Source organism: Triplophysa rosa, linkage group LG24 (assembly GCF_024868665.1).
Source record: "Triplophysa rosa linkage group LG24, Trosa_1v2, whole genome shotgun sequence".
Taxonomy (NCBI): Eukaryota; Metazoa; Chordata; class Actinopteri; order Cypriniformes; family Nemacheilidae; genus Triplophysa; species Triplophysa rosa.
This window is the reverse complement of record NC_079913.1, coordinates 2,088,292-2,111,007: the sequence shown is the minus strand read 5'-3', so window position 1 is coordinate 2,111,007 and position 22,716 is coordinate 2,088,292. Positions and strand designations below refer to the sequence as shown.

General features: G+C 40.2%; 2 protein-coding genes across 8 annotated transcripts in view; both read right to left on the bottom strand.

The window, feature by feature from the left end:
• Window positions 1–15,567, bottom strand: part of cald1a (caldesmon 1a) — a 38,358-nt gene extending 22,791 nt beyond the window's left edge. For 3 of the 7 annotated variants that reach the window (XR_008961969.1, XM_057324513.1, XM_057324512.1), the window contains exon 1: window positions 15,432–15,566. The gene's annotated coding sequence lies outside the window, so the exon portion shown is untranslated. Of the gene's footprint in view, window positions 1–15,431 lie in introns of all 7 variants that reach the window. The other 4 variants (XR_008961967.1, XR_008961968.1, XM_057324514.1 and 1 more) reach the window with 2 other exon arrangements.
• Window positions 15,568–18,671: 3,104 nt separating this feature from the next.
• On the bottom strand, window positions 18,672–20,499 carry tnni4a (troponin I4a; the record flags this gene model as incomplete). Its single annotated transcript, XM_057323443.1, has 5 exons — window positions 18,672–18,865; window positions 19,107–19,277; window positions 19,862–19,951; window positions 20,065–20,196; window positions 20,440–20,499. Coding segments are annotated over 5 exons (540 nt in total), but the record flags the coding sequence as incomplete, so codon positions are not given.
• Window positions 20,500–22,716: the final 2,217 nt, after the last annotated feature.

Below are 22,716 nucleotides of genomic sequence, written 5' to 3'. Positions count from 1 at the left end.
GAGAGAGAGAGAGAGAGCGAGAGAGAGCGAGAGAGAGCGAGAGAGAGAGAGAGCGAGAGAGAGCGAGGAGAGAGAGAGAGAGAGAGAGGAGAGAGAGAGGAGAGAGAGAGAGCGAGACAGCGAGGAAACCAGGAATGTGAGATAGAAAAGAGAGGGAGAGATAGAGCTGATCTTCCTTATCGGACACAACCCTGTGCCCGCATTCACACACCGCAGGAATTCTCTCTATCTTTAGCTGGATCTTCTGTTTTCAGGAACGCGACTTCTCTTCGTTTCTGAGCCCCTGATAGATGACACAAAACTGTCACAACTGTGTACAATCAACTGAAACTGTATCACAATCTCCATTCAGACTCGGCGCTGTGGCGACAACACATGCTGACCTAACATATGAAAAAAACTGTCTGCCTAAAAAAAAAAAAAAAAAATCTTCCACGTGCAACACAAGAGACAACTATACACAGTCTTACAGTGATAAGTGTTAAATTTGTGTTTTGGTGCCGTGGTGTGTATTAGTATCAATAACGTCCTGTCTGGTGAGAAAGAATGCAGAAAAGGATTCGTCTCTTCCTCTCGCGGACCACCCGTGTGTTCAGCCACAGCTAACACATAAGCAACAGGATAAAGACTTCTAGTCTTTCCTACACTCACGTCTTCCCTCCAGAATGTTTCATGACGGGGGTCTTGGCTGGCTTTCCGGGCCCCCAGCGAGCAGGGAGACGCCTCCCGTCTACAGCGCACGTGTTTTAGTAGCTATAATAACACATTCACCTGGTAAATTACTGTGTTTCTGGTAAGTGCTGCTTAACCCCTTCATCAAACCTCATTGCTGCAATGACCCATGGGATTGCAGCGTTACACAGCCTCAGTCCGCAACGCTCTCCAGGTCGCAAATACACGCATAGTGTGGACGTTTGTGCCAAACCACAAGAACAATTTAGATTGGGCTCTGCAAGACTCAAAGGAAAAGAAAGCCGGTAAAGGCCGAGAAGACAGATTTCGCAGAAGTGAAAACTGTTGGTTAAAGGGTTCGAGATGTTTTCCTAAAAGCTAAAAGAAATTCTTTTCTGAGCAGGATTTGCAATCATTTGAGACAGATGATAACAGATAAATGATGAAAAAGTTGGTGTAGCGAGGAAGGCGGGACGAGAGCCGTGGGGCAGGAAGGCGGGGCCGGTGGCGTGAGTGATAATGAGTATCAGCTGTACGCGCACCGGTCGCGCATGCCTCACGGGGAGCTAGGGAGCATAAGAGGACGAGCGACGGGACTGCCGACGAGAGAGGACCGGGCCCGGAAATGTTAAGTTTTATTTATGTTTGTGTGGCCGGCAGTCGACCGTGAGGTGGCTGCCGGCCTTTTACTTCCGTGTTTTTGTTTGTTTATTTTTGATTAAAATTTATTGTTTAAATGTTCGCCGGTTCCTGCCTCCTTCCTTCCCTACATTGAACTTTGTTACAGTTGGTTTTATATATCCCTGGATGGAAAGATTGTTGGTGAAAAAGCAAGATGTTACATTTTGATTCAACTCAGTATTGGGTAAGTTACTCTGAAAAAGTAATGAATTACTAGTTACTAATTACATATTCAATAGTGTAATTAGATTACTATACAAATTACTCTCACCAAAAAGTATTTAGTTACTTCTAACTAATTACTTTCTATATCCTATATCCACCTTGATTAGTTAAGTGATTCAAGGATAGACATGAAACGGCTTATTTAATTCATTCAAATAAATAATATTAAACTACATAAAGTTCTCTTATTAACTGACCAAAGTATTACAAATGTGAGAATTATACATTAAAGCACAGAATTTAAAGTTAGACTTTGAATTTTGATGTCAATTCCACTATTGCACACACATACAGTATATTACACAGAGCATTTAGTTTAATTACATCAGAAGTAACTGTAATTAAATTACAGAAAAAATAAGAGTAATGCCTTACTTTACTTTTTCAAGGGAAAAGTAATTAAATTACAGTAACTAATTACTTAGTAACTAGTTACACCCAACACTGATTCAACTTTACTTTTCACATTTAGCGTATGTACACTGTGTATATGTATATATATTCTGCCTTGTGTATAGTTTATTCAATTTCATTGTACTTTATTCACTTACCAAAATAATAAAATAGTTCACCATTTAAAGCCTTTATGTACAGTATAATGCATTATAAAATGGGTTTTAAAGGGTATGATGCATTATAATTGTTCATAATGTGCATTGTAATACATTAAATGTTGTTATAACTAATTATAACCAAATTAAAAATGCAAAGTGTATTATAAGTATTATGTATTTATTAACTGTAGTTAAAATGATTCATGAGACATTACAATGGATTATAAGGTGCATTACAAGGCATAATTATTACAATAAAACAACTTGTATAATGCTTTAAGTAAAGTGTTACCTTCATTTTTTTTTATACTGACCTACATTAAGTTTATGTTTTTGAATTACTATACTTCTGAAACTAAAACAAACCGTGTTGTGCCACTTATACCCACATTGCGTAAAAAAATTACCGTCAACACACTTAACCTGAACAATTTGCTATTATCGAGACTCTTACTTCACAGAGACAAATGTTGAGGTAAAGAGCTTGTTCTTTACAACCAGAGCCCAAGCTGATGTGATCTACAACCCTGCTGCCAAAAGGATTAAATAACTAAATGTTTGGATCTACCACCCACCGTCTTTTGGACCTCAGCCCCTCTGGACGACTCGAGCGAGAGACTACATTTACAGCTCGGGAAGAGAGCAGAATCTTGCCAACATAAACCATCGCCCTTATTTGCATGTCTGTCAATATAGGTCCATTAACATCCACCTGGCTTCGCTATCAGAGTTTATGTTAACGCGCTCTCCACGGCCGCGGCGGGAGTCTGGCGTAGGAGGAAGATTCTGACCGTCTTTTTCCACCAAGACCTTAACAAATGGAGCGGCCACTCAGACATGTTACATTAAAAAACATTTTAGTGTAATGGAATGTATATTTCACCGTGATACGGAGCCATTAAGCGCTGTATAAAATGGCATTTTTCCTACAGGAATAATAGATGTGTAGCTTTCAACATGTCATATTGTGGTACAGTTATATTGACTGCGATATTGGTTCATAATGAGGTCATAATGAAAGACGTTTATATTGTCCAGCCAATGTAAACAAACAAGCAGGACAATTGCACAGATGAAGAGTCTGCAAACAGTGAGTGACGCACATTTCAAAAAGAGGGGACGTGTGTATTTTCGATAAGAAAATAACTGGATTTTTACATTTTTTTCACAAGACTTGCTACCACAATTGTGGGTGGACATTTTCTGGACAAAGTAAAAAGAAAGACAAAAAACAAAACCAATATTCCGGTATTGGTTGAAGGAGATGACAATGCTCTGAAAGTACAACACGGCCACAATATGTACACTCGCCAACAAAGTGAATCTGAAAACGGCTTATTGTAGTCTTTTACATTTGGCAGATGTTTTAATCAATTTTTAGCATATAACAATTCATTAGAAGAATACATTATCAAACAAAATTCAGGCGTCAAATTAAAACTCTGTGAGTGGTTGGATCTAATTTTCCACAGTTGTTATTTGCTCCTTTAATTTACAAAACTGAGCCAATTGAAAAAGAATTAAACCCGATCTCACAGGAATTCAAATTTTACGACATGACTATTTAGAATGAAATCATACGATATCGATCGTACAAAAACATACGATTATTACAAACAAGCAATACTGGAGCTCCTCCCCAAACCCCACCCCTATACCTAACGTAAAACCAAATCGTACTAAAACATACGAATAAGTGCATATGAACACACATGAATTAGCCACCTCGTAAAATATGTACGAATTCCCGTGATATTGTTAAAAAAAAATTGGACTTGAAAATGTTGAGTTGGAGAGGTCCCTGTGGTTCGAACCCATCACATTTTGATTAAAGACTAGACCATTTTTTAACTCTAAACTAGGATAGGGGAATGTTTCAACCCAAAAATGAGACGCTCAAGCCACTTAAACATACATACATACATATAAAACAGGTTAGATAAAAGCTGAAGACATATTTTAAATGTCTGTTCCAGGTTTACGAGTTTGTGTGAGCACAGGTGATCTACAACCAGGTGCAGGTTGGTATCCCAGATATCTGCAATGTCAGCAGCGCATTACAGCTTCAAAGATGAACACGCGCACGCATGCACACCTTCTTCACGCACTAACTCATTAAAAGATGCTGCAGGTATGCCAGCAATGTGAACTCTGGCTTTTCATCTGGATTGAATCCGCTGACCGCTAACAGACTTTTACCAACAAATCCTATCAATCAAAACCTTAAACTTCTCTCTTTAAAGCCCATGAACACTTGGTACTATACAATCTTTTAAATAGATAGCAACCAAAAATATAAGTGCCACAAAACACGCTGTTAAAAGATGCAACAAGGTTCATTCTAGACCACCATGCTGATCAAACATAACGACAAACAGCAAAGTCTGAACCCAAAATAAACTTTTGAATTATGAACTGTCGCAATAAAATGCGTTGAAATAACTCGAGAAACATTTCCCGACTGCTGGTTTGGGAACATGCCGGATTGCCGTCTGAACCTGGTTAAAAATTCAAAGATTCCAGGCGCCTGTCAGTCACTCAACAGACAGGAGGAAACCAGAAGATCAAGAAGACGAGAGAACTGAATTCCCTCGACGAATGTTCACTCAACAAACTGCAGAGTAGTAAAGAGATCATCACGGGTTGAGCAAAGAATGCAGATCTCACTGAAGCAAAACCGAGTATTTACACAGTATGTGCACCTGTGTCTCCAATACCATACTGTACATTCATCCGTCTATGAGGAGAAGACTATAGACCCATTACAGAATTATGGTGGGACGTGCAGGAAATTGAGAGCAATAAGAAAACCGAACTGTCCCATAAAGGCAGGCGATTGATTGGTCGGCACACGACCGCAGATCTCAGGACGGTGATGGCAGGGTTCCAGCATCAGGTCTGGTCCATGTACAATATAACAACTGTGTGACAGGCCAACAATTCCCATTAACACACAGCTGTGTTTATGCGTTGGACGTTCAAAGACCTGCTGTGTTTCAGAGCTCTTAGAGGGGGGTGGATGCGCTGCGGCAGTGTTTCCTCTACCTTTTTAGTGTTATGTACCCCCACAGCCCCTTCAGAGAACCAAGCAAAAATGGACTTCCAAAATCTAGATTTAGATTTTAAAGCGGAGCATTCTAGATTTTATACATCTAGGACATTCAACAAAAGTGAATTCTATTAAACATGTTTGCGTGGAAAAACATTACAGGTGGTCAAAAAGTATTAAAAAAAAAATCACTCACAGATCCCCCATTGACTCCCATAGTATTTATTGTCCCTACTATGGCAGTAAATGGGGATGAGATCTGTTTGGTTACTGACATTGTTCTGCTGAACACAAAGATATTTGGAAGAATGTCAGTAACCAAACAGATCTCATCCCCATTTACTGCCATAGTAGGGACAATAAATACTATGGGAGTCAATGGGGGATCCAAACATCTGCCTTTGTGTTTAGCAGAACTAAGAAATTTATACCGGTTGCGGTTGGAACAACTTTAGGGTGAGTGAGTATGTAATGACAGAATTTTCATTTTTGGGTGAACTGTCCCTTTAATGTTCAACAAGGTCCCAAATATGCCAGTGGGGGAGGGGCAGTCTCAATCTAGAAAGCTTTTAATTGGACAAGTGTCTTCGTAGTGCAAGATGAGTCATCACTATTTTTGGTCTGTTTTGAGAAGGCTGTAAATTTCAAATATCTAAATTATAAACTGAGGTGGTCATTTTTGGCCCGTTGAAGGCAGGTTCCACGTAAACGAAAGCTCAGCTTGGACTATCCAATGCATCAGCATGCTTACAGCTCCAGGGTCTTGAGCAAAAACCAAAGGAATGAGAGCGCGAGGAAAGGAGAAGAGAAGAGCAGGATGCGTTGCTATAAATTCAGACGAGATCTTGGCAGGAACTGCAGCAACTGCTTTTCATGGCTGTCACTGGGCAAAGAAGATATGCACGTATAAGAGAGGAGAGAGAGGAGACGGGTGGAGACGAGAGGAGAAAATGTGGTTGATACGTTATGAAAATGGTCCTGGATGCAAGAGCAGCACTTTTATAAATTTAAGATCCGCACTTGTGCAAGCATTATCCCTGCATGCCCCAAATGTAACTTTTCTTCAGAAAATAAATCAAACGTTTTTATTTGATTCTAAAAGGCAATATATGATTTAGCAGGGACTGCATGCATGTAGATCTCGAAGGCTTACATATAACTTTATCCCTCAATTATACTTCACATTTCATCTCCAGACATAATTCTGAACACTAATAAAAATCCGTCTTTGGAATACTTCATTTTGATTGGTCAATCATCACGGCCTTGTAAAGCTTTGCCATTATTTTAGTCAAACCTGTTATTATTGGGTATTGTAAAGTCAGCTGTTTTTAACACAAAATAAATCCCTTCAAGGTGACAGGACCCATGAGCTTCATGTCACGGTCCTGATTTTTGGGTTTATTTTCCATGACCATCCAACTGACCCTACATTATTCTGTTTTTAGACAAATGTATAACGCAAGGAATCATCAAGCAACCCCAAATAGGTCTCAACCATTGAATTTCCACTTGGGGATGGAAAAGGAGATTCCTGCATTCCCAGACAATGGTTTGCATTCCCCGACACGTCTGCATGTCCTGTGAATCACTTTCGGCCTGTTGGTCTACGGTTACCTGGTTAGACACCAAATATGCCTCAATCCACCAGCATTATTTGAAATGCAATCGCAGACTCCCGGATAACAGATCCATAAATGTAATAAGTCAATATAGATACTCCAATAACAATAAACATTTTCATTAAGTGATTCTTGATTTTGTTGATTTTAAAAGGTATGGGACAAACACATCAGCAGGGTTGGTGAGATGCAAAATGTGCACAAAAAAGTTGTCAATTTGATATAAACGTTGTATTTATTTCTTCAAGAGGCATTGGTTGAAGTGTCAAGCATTCTCGAATTCGCACGAGTCGCCATTTAAACAAAACATTCACTCCTTTCCTACACCAAGAAATAAAAATGTAAGCACAAAGGTTTCGGATGTCAAAAAAAGGGTTTTGTTTCCATTTCTGAATGGGCGATTTTCATAGCCATTAACTCATTACACCCAGAGCCATATATTACTACACGACAGTGGCTGCGCTCCTGAAAATGCATTTCAGATGCACACGTGCTTTCAAGCTACGCATTTTACAACGCTGATTTTAAATGGTCCTCTCATGCACGTCCAAAGATCGCACCCCTATCAGCGAGTGTCAGCATGCAAGGTCCTCAAAAGAGAAAAAAAGTAGAGGAAAAAGGCTAAATGGAGATGCTTGTACGGCATCAAACGTCTGCTGCATATTGGCATGGCTCCACATGACCAAATATGGTAGGAAAAAGCTCGCTTTCCCGTAAGCAACACGCATACAAAAAAGAAAAAGCCAAAGCTTTCTAACATGCTGCGCAGACAGATAGAGCCCCCATATTCAAACACTGCACTCCTGAGGGCGAATAAAGAGCAGCATCACACTAGCTAGGGCACTAGCTGTCCCAAACCACATTCAAACACTCTGCTATACTATTCTGCACTTCATGAGGAAAAAATGGCACATTAGAAAAAGATCTTTTCCCTCCCAGCATTTTTGTCCAAGAGTGAGCGGTTTTAGCTGTGAGCTGTGCGCCTCTTACATAACTCCGAGTGGAAAAAAGGATTCTCATTCAAATATCCAGCCATGAAGATAGCTGTGACACAATATGCGTTGAAGATTTGATGATATGGTTGGTCTTTGTATTAAAAACATATGACGTTTAAGCACCTTTAAAACTACATATTTTAAAAAGAGGCATTTTCACAACCAATTAGAATTACATATGCATGTGCCAGCAATTCTGATGCATTCATTTCATCAAGATTTGGAATGAATGAGCTCACCGTGATGTCATGCAAGATATCATATACAAAACAATTGTGTACGGCGGTGTCTCATTTCCATTTCAAGTTTGTTTTTGCGCACACCAAATGTGACCTTGTCTGCAAAGTCCAGAACAAATTTGCTAAATCTAATAATGAGATTAGGAGATTGAGATTAATCAGCCATAAATATGATGAAAACGGGTGATGGGTGTTTAGTGCTGTAAATGATTTCAAAAAGTACTCAAATTTGTGTTTCTAATATGATAAATACTGAAATGAAAGGATTTTATTGACACTTCTTATTTTGCATAAGAAATTACCAGACGTTAAAGTTTTCAAGGTTATATTTTCAGAAATGCTATTCACATTATGAAGGATGATTTTAAGTAGAAATAAGTAAATCACAAAAAAAGTGTATTCAAAACATTTGCAATGAACGAAAATGCGAAAATATTCAACACACTACGTGTGCTTTCTCCCATCTGCTGGAACGTTTAATGGAACACAAAAATGTATTTCTCATAAAGCTAAAGAGTTCCTGATGTGTGTCTTGTAAAACGTGTCTGTCGAACACCGCTTGATAACCGTGACATGACGCTTGAAGCAATCAACTGAGTGGTTTAAGACGGTGTTCGACATCAACATGGGAGACATGTCTTTTAGTCTTGCCTTACATGGTAGCAACACAAACCCAAAGCATGACGCGTACGGCCAACACGCGTAAGACATGTTCCCATCATCCCAGCGCCTGTCAGCTTCTGTCATGATGTTTGTCTTCGACACTCGCTCCCTGAGGACAAACATTTTTTCCATCCTGCTACAAAACTGATTTCATTCCGTTCCTAGCTCAAGAGTCAACGAAACGTGCCGTTTTGTTAGATTTTATATGCATTAATTGATGGGAAATCTACTGTATGAGAACCAAGGGCCTCTGCGTTCCTCACGAGACTTGTTAGAAATAAGATCATGCATCGGTCTAGACGACCTCGCCGAAAGACGTTACTTAGAATTCATGAGGTTGCGAGGTGGGATGCATCAGGGATTCTGGAAACAGATCTCGTGAGCAAACAACCAGAACACACGCTGTGACAATTGTGACAGACCAATGGACGCACATCATCGCCAACAAAAAGCAAGACTGGCTGAAAGCCCTCTGAGATAGAAACCTGTCTGGCTCACGGCGGGCAGTAAAAGATCTTCGCTGGTGAGGCATGAAGCTAAATGCAACCGCAACAGTCTTGATGACAGCCTCAGAGACGCAACAAGAAACAAAGCCTTTCTACTGCCATTTCACATCTGAAAGAAAGTACATGCATAATTTACAGTATACATAACGCAAGAAATTGACTGTACACTTTACGTTGACACCAAGGCTTCGGGCGGTATTACTCAAGGGGGCGATACAGTTACCTTCATGCGTTTATGCCAATAGAATGCATAAGTAAATCGTGTCATTTTTTAAGCGGCTAGCTATAAAAACCGTCTAACAACTTTGTCAGGAGCTTAAAGACGACGGACTATAGAATTTATGCATTTGACAGACACTTTTATCCATAGCAACAATGCATTCAAAGTACTTTGTGATGCTAATGCAACGCTCCAACGTATTTTCTTCAATAAAAGATCACTGCATTCGCAGATCGCGTCTCGCAAATTAATTGCAAAGTCTTTGCATTCACTTTCATTGCAAAATACATTCATGTGCGGCTCTGCTGTACTCTGTGACTTTTCCTCAGATCACACATTCCTGTGTGAACACCGAACCCTTTCCGTGCCCCTCTCTTCCAGCTACGCTACTGGATCTCCCCTCTTCTGTGCATATTTCTGCTGGCTGTTATTATTAGCATGGCTCCAGGCCAGCGTTTTTAGGGGGTCTGAGCGCTGCGTGGCCCCCGCGGACACTTAAGAGACGGCAGCTCGAGGTGTAAATCTGGAGACGTTGGTATACAGTATGCACGCCCACGTTGATGTGACGTCTGGTAAAATCACCAGGCCTATGTTTAGTGCCACGGGGCTGTGCAGCTACTTGTGTTTCAGGAAACCTCAAAATCTTTCTTTCTGCCAGTTCCAGGAAAACTCTCTCTTTTCTTTCTCTCCAACACGCGGTCACGTGTACTTAGTCGGCGTTGGACGATTTTGCGAGCTTTATGATAAATTCCTCTATAGAAGTCGAGCGAAATATTGCGGCGGTTTGACTGCGTGCGCTCTCGGTCATGCAGATCGAATCAGTGCGCCCCTCCGCTCTTGAAACGGCATACAAAGAACAAGCTGCATAAATCATTACCTCAGAGTTTGACGTTCGCTGCGCAATCTTTACATTTACAAGAAAAACACAAATCCCAGGCAAGCATGAAATTGTAAATAATTGAATATTAGAGCAATAGGCTGGTTTCCAGCTTCTGGCGGTGGGATCGTAACTAATGGCCGAACTGGAAATGAGATTACGCCGAAAACCCCCAAACCACTGGAGGGACTCCAAGACGGCGCAAGCTCCTGTGCGTATTTACCATCACGCACCTGTGCCACACACACACCCATTCAGAGTCTACTGACATTGGCTGTGTTGACATGGATCCTTTATGACTCGCTATTGCGTTTCAGGAGGGCTCGGGCATCCGCGACTCAATTCCCGTTCATTAACTCTAACCTGAACTAATGGAACCCCCATTATTATCCGCGGTGGTCTCGCAGACGTCTGTCACGGAAATGAGTGGCATTGCAACCACACACACACACTGTAGACTGGCAGACGGGTTTGTAACAAGTGCCCATTGTTCTAGTTACTCAGGCCATGTTCATTAAAACAAACCATAATGAGGTCTGCTGGCCTTACATAACCCAACACACACACACACACACCGAGCTCCATGGCATTCATCAAAACCTCTCTAGCATTGCACCACTTATAATAAGCCTAAAACACGAAAACTGCTTCGCCCACTTTTACAACATGTTTGAATTCTTTGTGTACCTGTCATTAGCAATAATGGGTCTGTAATTACATCCGGCTTAACATTAATTTGAATCGCCGTTTGTTTACCACATCAGACCAGGATGAAATAAACAAGGTCTTGTTTGCTATTGTTTTGGGCACATCGTCGCCAAGTGCTAATTTCGCTCCATTCGGCTTCTGACAGACTCGGTTACCAAATCCAATAATAAATATATTTATAATAATCTTGTCTTATAAACAACAGTTGTGGTGCATTCTGGGATAGCCTTTTCATAAAAGATAGGCAGCATACTAGGTTTTGAGACAAAGCTTCTGTTCCACATATCATGCATGTGAGCTACCGCAAACGCAATGCATACTTTTATGTTTCCACTTTTAAAACCCTTGATTTGATTGATTATGTTCTGATCTTTATCGACCATCGGGACACGAACCAAATAAGTTCCCAGCATGCAATTCCTCCCGCTTAGATTCATTAGTCGTACAGCAGCCTACGCTAGCTTGGACTAACGTTACAACTGAAGGGTAATAAAACCTGCTTTAAGAAAGCCAGACCTGAGATGTTTATTAATAGCGTGAGCGATTATAACGGGGAATCATTAATAACACATTTCACATGAGGTAAGACTCTACCGAATGCCAGTTCCTCTTTTCACAGAACGCTTCAGATTAAAAACTCACACGGATTCCGTGCCAGCTGTCGGCTACGGCACGACACAAGCCGATGAAGAAACGGACTGTGGACGCTGTGCCTGTCAGCTCTCACGCCGACCCCCTATAACGCACATTACGTGCAGTTTGAATTATGTGAAGACGCATTTCATTTAACACGCTCGATACACATAGAAAGAGAGTCCTGAATGACAGCCCTGGTTTCTTTGATCTCACGCTTTAATTGGCTCTCAAGAACAACGCAACGACATGTGAAGTGGAACGAAAGAGGGTGCGTGCAGCGCCGCCTCGCATTCCTGAGGATCCCTGCGAGGCTAGCATGCTAGCACGTAAATATGCTTCTGATTAGAAGAGTTCAGTCCATAAAGGCACTCTTAAACAATTACCGCTGGCTGCTACCATTACCAGACGAACACACAACAGCTCTATTAAAGCATTAACAGACACACAAACAAGACCGCCGATGGCTACGCTAGCGCTAGTTTTCAATGCGACCATCCGTGAGTTTGTTTCGTGTTACTTGATACCCTCGACATCATGCTAACTGCAAAATCGCCTCGCCAAACTGGCTGGCTCTTTGACCCGGCTTGGCTCTCGATACGAATGCATGTGGATGTGACCATGTAAGGCTTGACAGTGAGAGGAAAAGTAAAGCGTGCATGTTTTCTCAGGTCAGAAGGTCGGAGGAGTTGCGTCTGTTTGAGTAGCAGCTACCTCATCGGTATCGGCATCCGTCGAATCATCGCTCGCTGGCTCTCCCTCATCACCTTTACGAGAGTGTTGGCACGCTCGCAACGTAATCCTCTGCATCAACATGACCTCATGCGAGAGTCAACGTCAATTTTCATGCGTTCTTGCGGTTGGTTGTTGTCCTCTAATTCCTCACAGTGCTTTAGAATGGACATCTCTCCATTAGATTTGTTTGTTTAGCTCAGGGCCGGAGCGGGGTGAGATGGGGAGGGGAATTATGGTCCTTCAGTCGGCCGAGGACGGCGAAAATGGACTCGCTGAAACATTTCCAGTGCATGTTTTTGCAGATGAGAATCAGCCCACGGCCCCAAATTGGTTTGGTTACATTACAATGCGATTATTTAAAAAATAAAACGATAAAATGCATCAACTTTCCTCACGAATATCAATTTCGCCCTGTAGTCATTTCTAATTTGTTGAAACACAAATTCAACTTTTTGCATTCTTGTTCGATCCTGACTTTGGCTCCAATTTTGGGTTGGGGCTAAACAAGTCCATGTTCCTCCCGGTAAATCATCTGCGTGCTGGGATCTAACATGCTTCTGTCCTAAAGCTAGAAAGTGGAAGTGCAAACATCCGACACCCATCATCCCCCTGAAACCTTTGCAAATCAGCGGTCTGTTTGTAAGCCGACTGCTCTACGATCCACAGACGCAGCCCCAGGGCACATTTGTTGTTCCACCCTCAGACTTTTCCATTGAAACCTGCAGTCTCAATGAAGAACAACAAACACACCGCAAAGTCAAATCTCAGCGAAAAAACATACCCTCGCTGCAGAAGGATTTCATGTAAAAGGAATTTAAGCTTTATATATTACTAACAAAACATCTGGGGCACTTATTGCATATTTGCAGGGACCTAAATAAACACAAGCTAACGTTTCAGGCGAGCCTGACTTCACATTTGAGGAATGCCCTTAGTTTCGCCACGTCTCTCGATCGTCACAGTCGTTGTGGAGCTTGTTGGTTCTGAAAGCACTCGTCGCTGTGCTACACAACTGCGGTTCCTGGACTCGAAGCTTTTAAATTACAGGCTATCGGATTCAAAGCAGAGGAGAGAAAAAGCTGAGTAAGGGGAGGGGCAGCTGGGTTGCATCTCTTGAGGTTACCGCTGCGTGTCGATGATGCCAACGAAGCGTTTCGTAAGAGATGTCTAAAATAAATATGACTTCAGTTTTGCTATACACGAATGACTTGAAACAAATAAAAATAGAAATCGAGTAGTTGCATCCAAGTGATGGTTAAGAATCTTCCCTGTCTGTTCCAGAGTCATTTGGGGATGTTTTGTGGATAACCAATAGCTTGACTGTGGTAAAGTGCTAAGAGCGTTGCACATTTAAGAGAAACCTCTAACACGCAAACATGCTAATTCAATTATCAGCTCGTCTAGATGCATTTGCATGTTTTCATGGGAGATTAAAATCAAGCTCTGGTAAATGCAAAAAGCTTTTAGAAATAAGTACCCGCCCGAAGGGCGATATGTGTCTGAATGACCGACTTACTCAAAAAAAGTCTATAAATGTGAGGGCCACCAAACTACAGAAATGCAGGACAGTGTCATGTTATCAGAGCATTTATCTCTGAAGCCCATGAGAAAACCTTCAGGAGCAAAACCGGACAGTTTAGCATTCCAGAGGCTATTCCAATCATCAGTCACCGTGTTCAATATGTTCCTTTTAAGGCGAGGGCATTCCCCGCATATTTTCCAAACACCACACTGTTATCAGATCCAGTTTCATGGCCAATTACTGGCCCCGTCTCGCTCCACAGTGTTCCGTGCACAACGCCGCACTGTCCGCGAAGATACCGAGATGTCTCATCATCACTTCTGCTTTCAGACTTTTTCTCAAACTCTTGTACAGCTGAAGGTCAGAGCAATAAAACCAGTTCCCCCGACGGAATATGACAGATTCTGTACGAAGCTGCATGCGCGCTATTGTTTTAGCTGGTTGGAGAATCAGCCAAATATGCAGCCGCCTTACAGGAGGACATGAAGCCTGGCCTGTGCGGTTGCGTTTAACCGGGCCGTTGAATAAACCTTACAGTTTGCAATACTGCAAGTAGTACCGTGCGTGCATCCTTCGGCGTGTCTGGATTTACGGTTTGGCTGCCAAAACGCAAGGCTAAACGAGCACTGAAATCCCCCACAATTCTCAGCTGAGAAATTTCCCAAAGCATCCTTGCCTCCCTCCCTCATCCCAAATCCCACAACAGAAACGAATGAAACGATATAAGAATGTTCATGGCCGGTGATGCCACGCCGCAAAGAAGAAAAACACCAAATCCACTTTGGATGACACCACTGAGAATCTTAATATGTTGGCATTAACAGCGCCCGCCTTGTTTAGACTATGAGATGTCAATGGACCTCTGGATGAGGTGCTTACACAAAGCCCCGAAAGTATTGCTAAACAATTTTCAGACTGCCCGTGTAATGCATCCTCAGAGCAAGAGATGAGAACTTCCTGTTGTTGAGTAGGCTACAGCAGCATATATGGAATGCGATGGGACCCATTTCGTCAGGACAATACAGGACAGAAACTGCTTTTGTTGTTAAAAATACTAATAATGTTCAAATAATATTTAGAGAGCTTGTCAACCAATACAGACAGGACTATTTCTAGGGCAGAGGAAAATAAACCCAGACTGATTCTTCAATGTGATAAAGATCTCTGTACAAGGGTGGGTGTGGGAGGAAAGTTTAAAGAGAGAGGAAAACAAATAAAAACGTTTTCTGTAAACAAGCATCCAGAAAACAACACTACAACGCCTTTGTTTATAACACACAACTTCGTACAAAGTCTTCCCCTAAAGATATTTATATTACGTCTTGTTTTTCAGCCCAACCTTATAAAATCCTACATGAAACACAATACACGCTAGATAACAGAAATGACTCATAATAAAACGCAAGATAAGCCACATTAAGACGGACGCCAAATGGTTAATGCTTTACCAAAGGAAGAGGAAGAGTTTATATAAAGTGCGTAAAGTTTGTCAAGTCTCGCGTCTAAACATCCGGAGACGCGCAAACGTACCTGGGCAATAAGATGAACGAAAGTGCGCGTCCTTTGGAAAGATCTGCAACAAGAAAGTGACAGTAGATCGAGCTTCAGCTTCTCTTTCACTCCCAAATCTGCAACTTTCAGTAACAGGACTCGGAGTTTGTGAAGCTCCTCCCTCCTCCCGACTCCAAACCTCCGCCTTGACGCACCGTTCCCAGAGACCCTGCGCGGTGCATTCGTGCAGCATCAACACATCACCAGTAAACACAGTAAAACCAATACAATTCCCATTATAACCATTAAATCCACTAAATCTTTATGTGATGTTTTTTCTCTAATGTGAAGATTATATATCTTGGTATGACACATTTGATATCAACAATTCAGTTGTTTTCTAAATGTCACAATACTTATACAATCTGTTATATATAGGCTACATCTACAGTATTTAAATGTATTTATTAAATTATATTCAAATGCACAAACAGATTTTCTTTTAAACAACTCTCACAGAAGGATTCAATTAAATAGAGCTGTAATGATGTTTCTCCGCATCAAATATCTTTTGGGTTACTATCATCTTCTGACTATAGTTAAACATGTTTCAGGTGATAGCATAAATATGATTAAATGTGAGCCTAAAATATTATTTTACACCAATCAAAATCATTTTCAAAGGCACACATTTACATACATGATGCCGTAAGAAGCTTTTACAAGCGTCAATAGTTTGATTTTGTCAACTCTGCCTGCCATGCAATGATAGAACAACAACAGGGGCAGTGTTATGATGCATAGGCTGTTGTACCTTCACCATCATTCAAAACAATAGAGATGAGGCGGCCCTCCAAACACTGGGCTTCAATTTAGAGCACTCCATGCTGTGGATTTGTCTTTCTCACAATGCTGAGGTACACAGAAGGATGTTTTGACTAAAATGTGCACGAGTGAGATGTGAGGATTGGCACGCCCAGACATGGAAATTATTCTGAGAGGCGTGTGTCCAAACAATTTAATTATTGAAATTAAATTCTTGAATATTACTAAAGGACAATGAAAAATGCCTTTGTTCACAAACTCCGAGTTTTTCTTTTTAAAAGAATATAGTTCCCATGGAATATTTCCCATGAACAGAAAACCAAGAGCAGTCAAATGTCGATCGGTTTGCCTATAATTTGGTTATGAAGGAGAGGCTGCCAAGCTTTTTAGTCTCTTGATCTGAAGGCCTTGTCTGGACTAAATTTAGCTGTAGATTTCAGATGTTTACTTTTCTAATGTGCCTTAGATTCTAGCAACTATTTTAGGGAAAGAACATTTAACTTCCCATGTTATGAGTTCCTGAAAATGTGTGTCTTTAAATGATCATGCGTTTATGCTCTTTGATTGACAATGTGAGACAAATGTCCATCTCTTCCTCTCTTTCACAGTGGACCATCATTCTTGGACCAAAATATCCGTGTTTAATGACTTTTTAGGGTGTAGGGTGGTTGTTGGAAAGAATTGATCAAAATAAAAACATTCTGGTAATGAAAATCTAGTTTACTTGCTATTAAGTACCTCAAATATCTATATAAATAAAAGAATAGCTATTTCACAAAAGCATTGGTAAACAATCTGATAAATTGTGGGCGTTCCATGTGTGGGTGTGTCCTGTGGGCGTGTCACCTGAGGCTACACCTACTGTACAGAACAACACCACTCATGATGAAAAGTTCATCATGAATCCCATATGCCAAATGACAACAACAACCCCGAGAAAACATTTCTTCTCAACTTACTTAATTCAGTTAGCCAAAGATGTAACACAATATGATTTTAATTTATCTGAATATCTTTCACATCAAAGCTTAACCTTCAAGCCATGAAGACAGCATAGTAATACACAAAATGTACAAAAAAGGTGTTAAACATTACCTTAAAGACAGCATCTGTGTCCAATCCAAACCAATTTCATCTGATCATTATAAATCTGCAAAATCTGCACTAATACAACAGGAAAGAAAATACTGCGTTCTTTAAGATTATGCATGCAGGCCAAACATTTATAGGTAAAACATATACAAATATATATCCAAAACTACACATCATTTCACACACTATTTGCTCACTGGTGTAGTTAACCTATATTCACAGATTTTATGTTTCCCTGGTGACCTAATCTCTTATGACCTAAAGCTCCTCTGTGTTCAAGCGGACGTGCTGACTCCGGTCTTGATGACTGACTGCCATATCTGTGCCAGTTTGCCATCTGCCTTGCAATTGAGGACACAGTGCCACCCAAACTCCTTCCTCTTACCTCTCTTCACTTCCTTATGTAAACATCATTACATATGTCCACAGGCAGAATGTCAGATTTTAGATGACACCACAGATGTACTTCTCTCTGCTTGTACAATGATACACTTGTGTAATATTCTTTGGGGAATATTTTGACATATTTAATGACATTCCCTAAACGAGGCTCCAGTTAAAGGGACAGTACACTTAAAATTACATTTCAGTCATTATTGACTCTACCTCGTGTACTTCTCACATTACAGAATAGTCATGTTCTGTTTTTAGGCAGAATATTAAGAAATGACAGCCCCAGTCTCCATTCACTTTCATTGTAGTGAAAGTATATGGGGACTAGGGTCTGTCAGCCTTTTTTTCTGCCTTATTTGACCCACAGAAGAAAGTCCTGAAAATTTGTACAACACTACGGAATCTTAGGGTATGCTGGAAATTTGGAGTTGGCTGTTACTCTGTCGCCCCCTGTTGTTCATACATTGTAAATACACCAATTCAACCAGTATGCTAGGGTGGTAAAGCGTTAAATGCAAAGCGCCACCTGTAGGTCAAAAGACAGAACTGCCTTTACCTGGGTGACCACATTGATCAAATCTTTGATCTTTTTAATGAAGGTCTCAAACTTCCCAATTTACTGGATATGATTTTATTAAAAATGAACCCCAGTCCGTTTGCACACTACAAAGTGGTAATAACCCGCTCTTCAACCAAGGGTAAACGGTAACCTTATTTGTTTCAATCAACACACAATATGAACCAAATATTTACACAGTCGATATGAATATTATTTTATATTATCTTTTGCTTCTCTACAGACAGTGCCCACGTGTTTTTATTATCGCAGTGATCACAAATTAATATTGCACGCAAGCCACAGCTGATCGACCAGATAAATGAATAATTTATCATATAATATTCAAGGTGATTAAAACTCAAACCATCACTGTTATATGAAGAAGAAAATAAACAATAGAAACCATCACATACATCCTAATGGATTTAATGGGAATTGTAATGGAAACCATGAACATTTCTCTAGGTTTTTTTCTAGGAGGCCTATGTTCAGATGGAGATATTTCACACGCTTTCATCTACTGCCCGGCGTCAAACAGTTTCTTTCTGCCTTCCATGCCTGACATGGCCTCCACGTTTTTCCTCCAGTCCGTGACCTCTTCCTTCTGCAGCAATAGAGAAATGGCAAAACACGCTCCAGTGAGACAGAAATAGTTGCACGTGCATGTCTGATAACAGCAGACTGTGGCATCACGCCTCAAACAGACAGGAGCTCTTTAAATGCCAACATTTCATCACCATTGGGCCTTCAAAGGAATCGAAATAATCCGTCTCATCATACTGAGATGAGAGCCAGACGGGTGACTCTCCGAGCACGAGTGCACTTGTTATAAAGCAGAGCTTTACCTTTTCCTCTTCCTTTTTCACTGTTTTGAGGTTGGCTTTGAAGTCCGCTTTCATGACTCTGTTGTCCGTGAGCGCTCCCAGCACGGCATCTGCTGACTTCTTCACCCGCTTCAGGTTCGGCCGCTTCATTTTACCCTTCAGTTCATAGATCTTCTGGGTTAGTGACAGAATCTGGCAAAAACATGCATTTAGTGAATGAATAAAAAAAGTAGACTACATTGTGATTACATCTGATATATGTATATAATTATTTTATTATTAAACATTTAAAATAAATATTTTATATAATTATTAAATATTTTTTGTATTATTTATATTATATAATATTCACTTAGTTTTATTTTATAAATAATCATAAACACAATAATATAAAGAATCCATTTATTTATTTATTGCTTTATTGCATTATATATATATTTTTATTTTTATTTCAATTTTAAAGTTTGCATTTTAGAATCATTGATTGTTATTTAAAATATTATTATATTTGAAGTTTGTTTCCAAAGTGAGATAACTCTCTTTTTAACATGGAAACAAACTCAAACAGTTTTTTATTATGTTATCGTGTTTTTATTGTGTTAGTTAGCTGTATTTTTGGTGTTATTATGACTTGAATCAAAACAAAACAACTGCAGTTTGATTGATATTAATTGGAATGCACAATAAAAAACATGATTTTTGAAAAAAATTCATTTTGGAACCAAACTCTTCATTTGTTTTCTTTGTTGCAACAACATTTATCACCGTTTAAATACCTCCGTGTCATTTCTGGCAACTTTTATAGTCAGGTCATATTGGGCTTCATCCACAATATCGATCTTCTGGTGCAGATCTTTACATAGGTCCTGCAAAGATCTCAGTTTACTAATGTAAAAACAATAATCATACATTCTTAAAATAATATGTGGCCGTGATAAAATACAGCACGACAAGCGTGTAACATTGTCAACATTTGCACCTGCAGTTCTTGAACCGAAAGGCCGGAAAGTTTGAGGGGTGGCGCTCTCTCCCTGAGGGCGTTTTCTCTTTCGATGCTTTTCTGCTCTTTTTCTTTCACCAGCAAACATTCTGCTTTTCTCAGCAATTTGGTCTGAGGGTCAGTCGTTCAGAGGGTGAGAGAAGTCAAGTTAGTATAAAGTAAAATCACGGGAATTCGCTAAGGACAGATTGCATCCACAGGTAGCTTTGTTTTAGTTTTGCATGAGGTCTGAGATGAAATCAATCATGCCATAAATCTGCAGAGACAAATTAAACGCCTGGATCAAACTGAATTTCATCGAATCTCTCATCGGGACACGAGTGCTGTTTGATGTCGGTGTGCTTTCTGACCCACCTTTAGCAGAAGCCTGCGTGTCGCTGAATACTTCGACTTTGTCCTTTTCTTCTGCAGGATCGGGAAGAGTTAAGACCGGCTCATTATAATCTGCAGTCATGTTAAAACAATCCTGCTGGCGGGTTTAATCCACACACGCTGTGCTGCATGCATTAACTGTCTGACACCATTACAGTTTCAGTTTCCAAATTGAGGGCTCAGTTGCACAGTGGAGTTTAAGTGGACCAGATGAAACTTGCAGCGTAGATTAGTTTTTAACATGCTGTTCGTTGTCTTCACAGAATCACGAAGGGGAAAAGTATATGGTCATTACATCCACTGCCAGAAGAATTCAATAGATTTGTTAGCATGGAAACTTTTCATTTATAACTAAAACAAAGGCAAAACAAAACATTCAAGACAAACACAGTGTGAAGTTGCTTACCGGTCTGTGGCGACGTCAATGGATGTTTACAAAACAAGATAAGAAAAAAATAAGAACAACATTGATTATTTACATTTTCTGGGAAAAAACAGGCGAGCAAAAAGTGTTAAAGGTGGTTACCGGGGTGTTCCTATGCAGATGCTATATGGGTATATATTTTTTCTCTGGTATAGTTTCCCCGTTTTATTGCAATAGCATACCTATGTTTTAGATGCACAATTGATTTATTTCCGCTTCAGTTATATTTAGTTTAAGTATAAAAACTTAAAGGGGAACATTTTTTTCATCATTTACACACCCTCGTGTCATTTCGAACCTGTATGACGTTCTTTTATACACAACACAAAAGAAGAGATTTTGAAGATAACAACAATGACCCCCATTGACTTCCATTGAACGGATACAAAACCACTCAGACATTTCTCAAACCATCATCTTTTGTGCTTTAAACAAGATGAGGGTGAATAAATGACGACCGATTCTTTTTGTTCAGCAAACTATCCCTTTAAGTATAACAATTAAATACGAGCAATAACAACAGCTCTGCTTTCGTTGCTTTGTGTAAATAAATCGTTTTGAATGACATTCACAGGGTCAGTATCCAAATAAAGCTAACACTTACCCCTCAGACATGACTCCAACACACTACGTGACCTGAAAGGAAGCCAAAATAATTGTGGTCACCATTCAGCACTTCAATTCAGGCCAGCTGATTTATTCCTGGCCACATCAGCGGGCAAATGCCAAACAATGGTCACAGATTAAAAGTGACGCCACGATCAAGAGGTCGCTCTTAAAAAAGGATGTCTAAATGCGTGAAATAAAACTGTCACCTTTGACATCAAAATTCGCAAGTATACTTGCACATTTCTAGTATGCACACACTGCGTGTGGCATTCAGGTAACCGGACATCGGGTTTCTCGTTGACACAAACACCGAAGAACAGTGACCTTTCTTTCCACCAATGTAACAAACCCTCTGTCTGTGCACATCAGCGTTTTTCCTCACAGGTTTTACAGATACATTCATTAAAGCTTGCACTCGGTAGAGATCGGGGTCCTGACATTACTGGCCCCTCGGAGAAAACAGTGACCTTGAGTGGCACACAGGAGGCTCCGCGGCTCTGAGCAGGGGTTAATGGGGTCTCTCCTGGAAAATGGTGTTGAGAGATGAAATTCACCGGTGGAAAGCGTGTGAATGGGAAGTTCAGAAACTCATGTTTTTATATGTGAATCGAACCCAGTGATGGGAGGTATCGATACCACAGGTGCCAGAAGAATTATACAGTCTGAGTGGGAAAATGGCACTTGGTTGCAAATGACAAGCTTTTTTTTGCTGGTGTGACTACTGGAAAGGCAATTGAGCTGATCTTTATATACATATTGATATTTAAAGGAGTAGTTCACTTTAAAATAAGCCCCCGATGACTTTCCATAGTAGGAATAAAAATTACTAATAAAAAAGTCCTCCTTTAAGAACTAAATTACAACACAAAGGGCTTCAAATGAAAAGTATTCCTCTTATAGAAACATGTTTTTGTGAATGAATCAAACCATATTCCTCAACCTTACAGTTAATGTTTATCTTAAACATCTATTATAATACTTGATTTGTAGTAGACGATTAGATTTTTATAGCTGTGTAAAAATGTTTATTCAGTTCACATGGTTTTTGTCCGATTCCTTTTCATTATACAACCTCTGAAGATGAAGAAACCTGACTGCAACGCAAACCGATCCGTCTGCATACAAACACTTCAAGCGTCCAACAACCATAACAGCAGCTATATTGGTTTTTAACTTCTTACATAATCAGAACATTAGGCAGACTGTTAAAAAGTTTTCACTTCTAG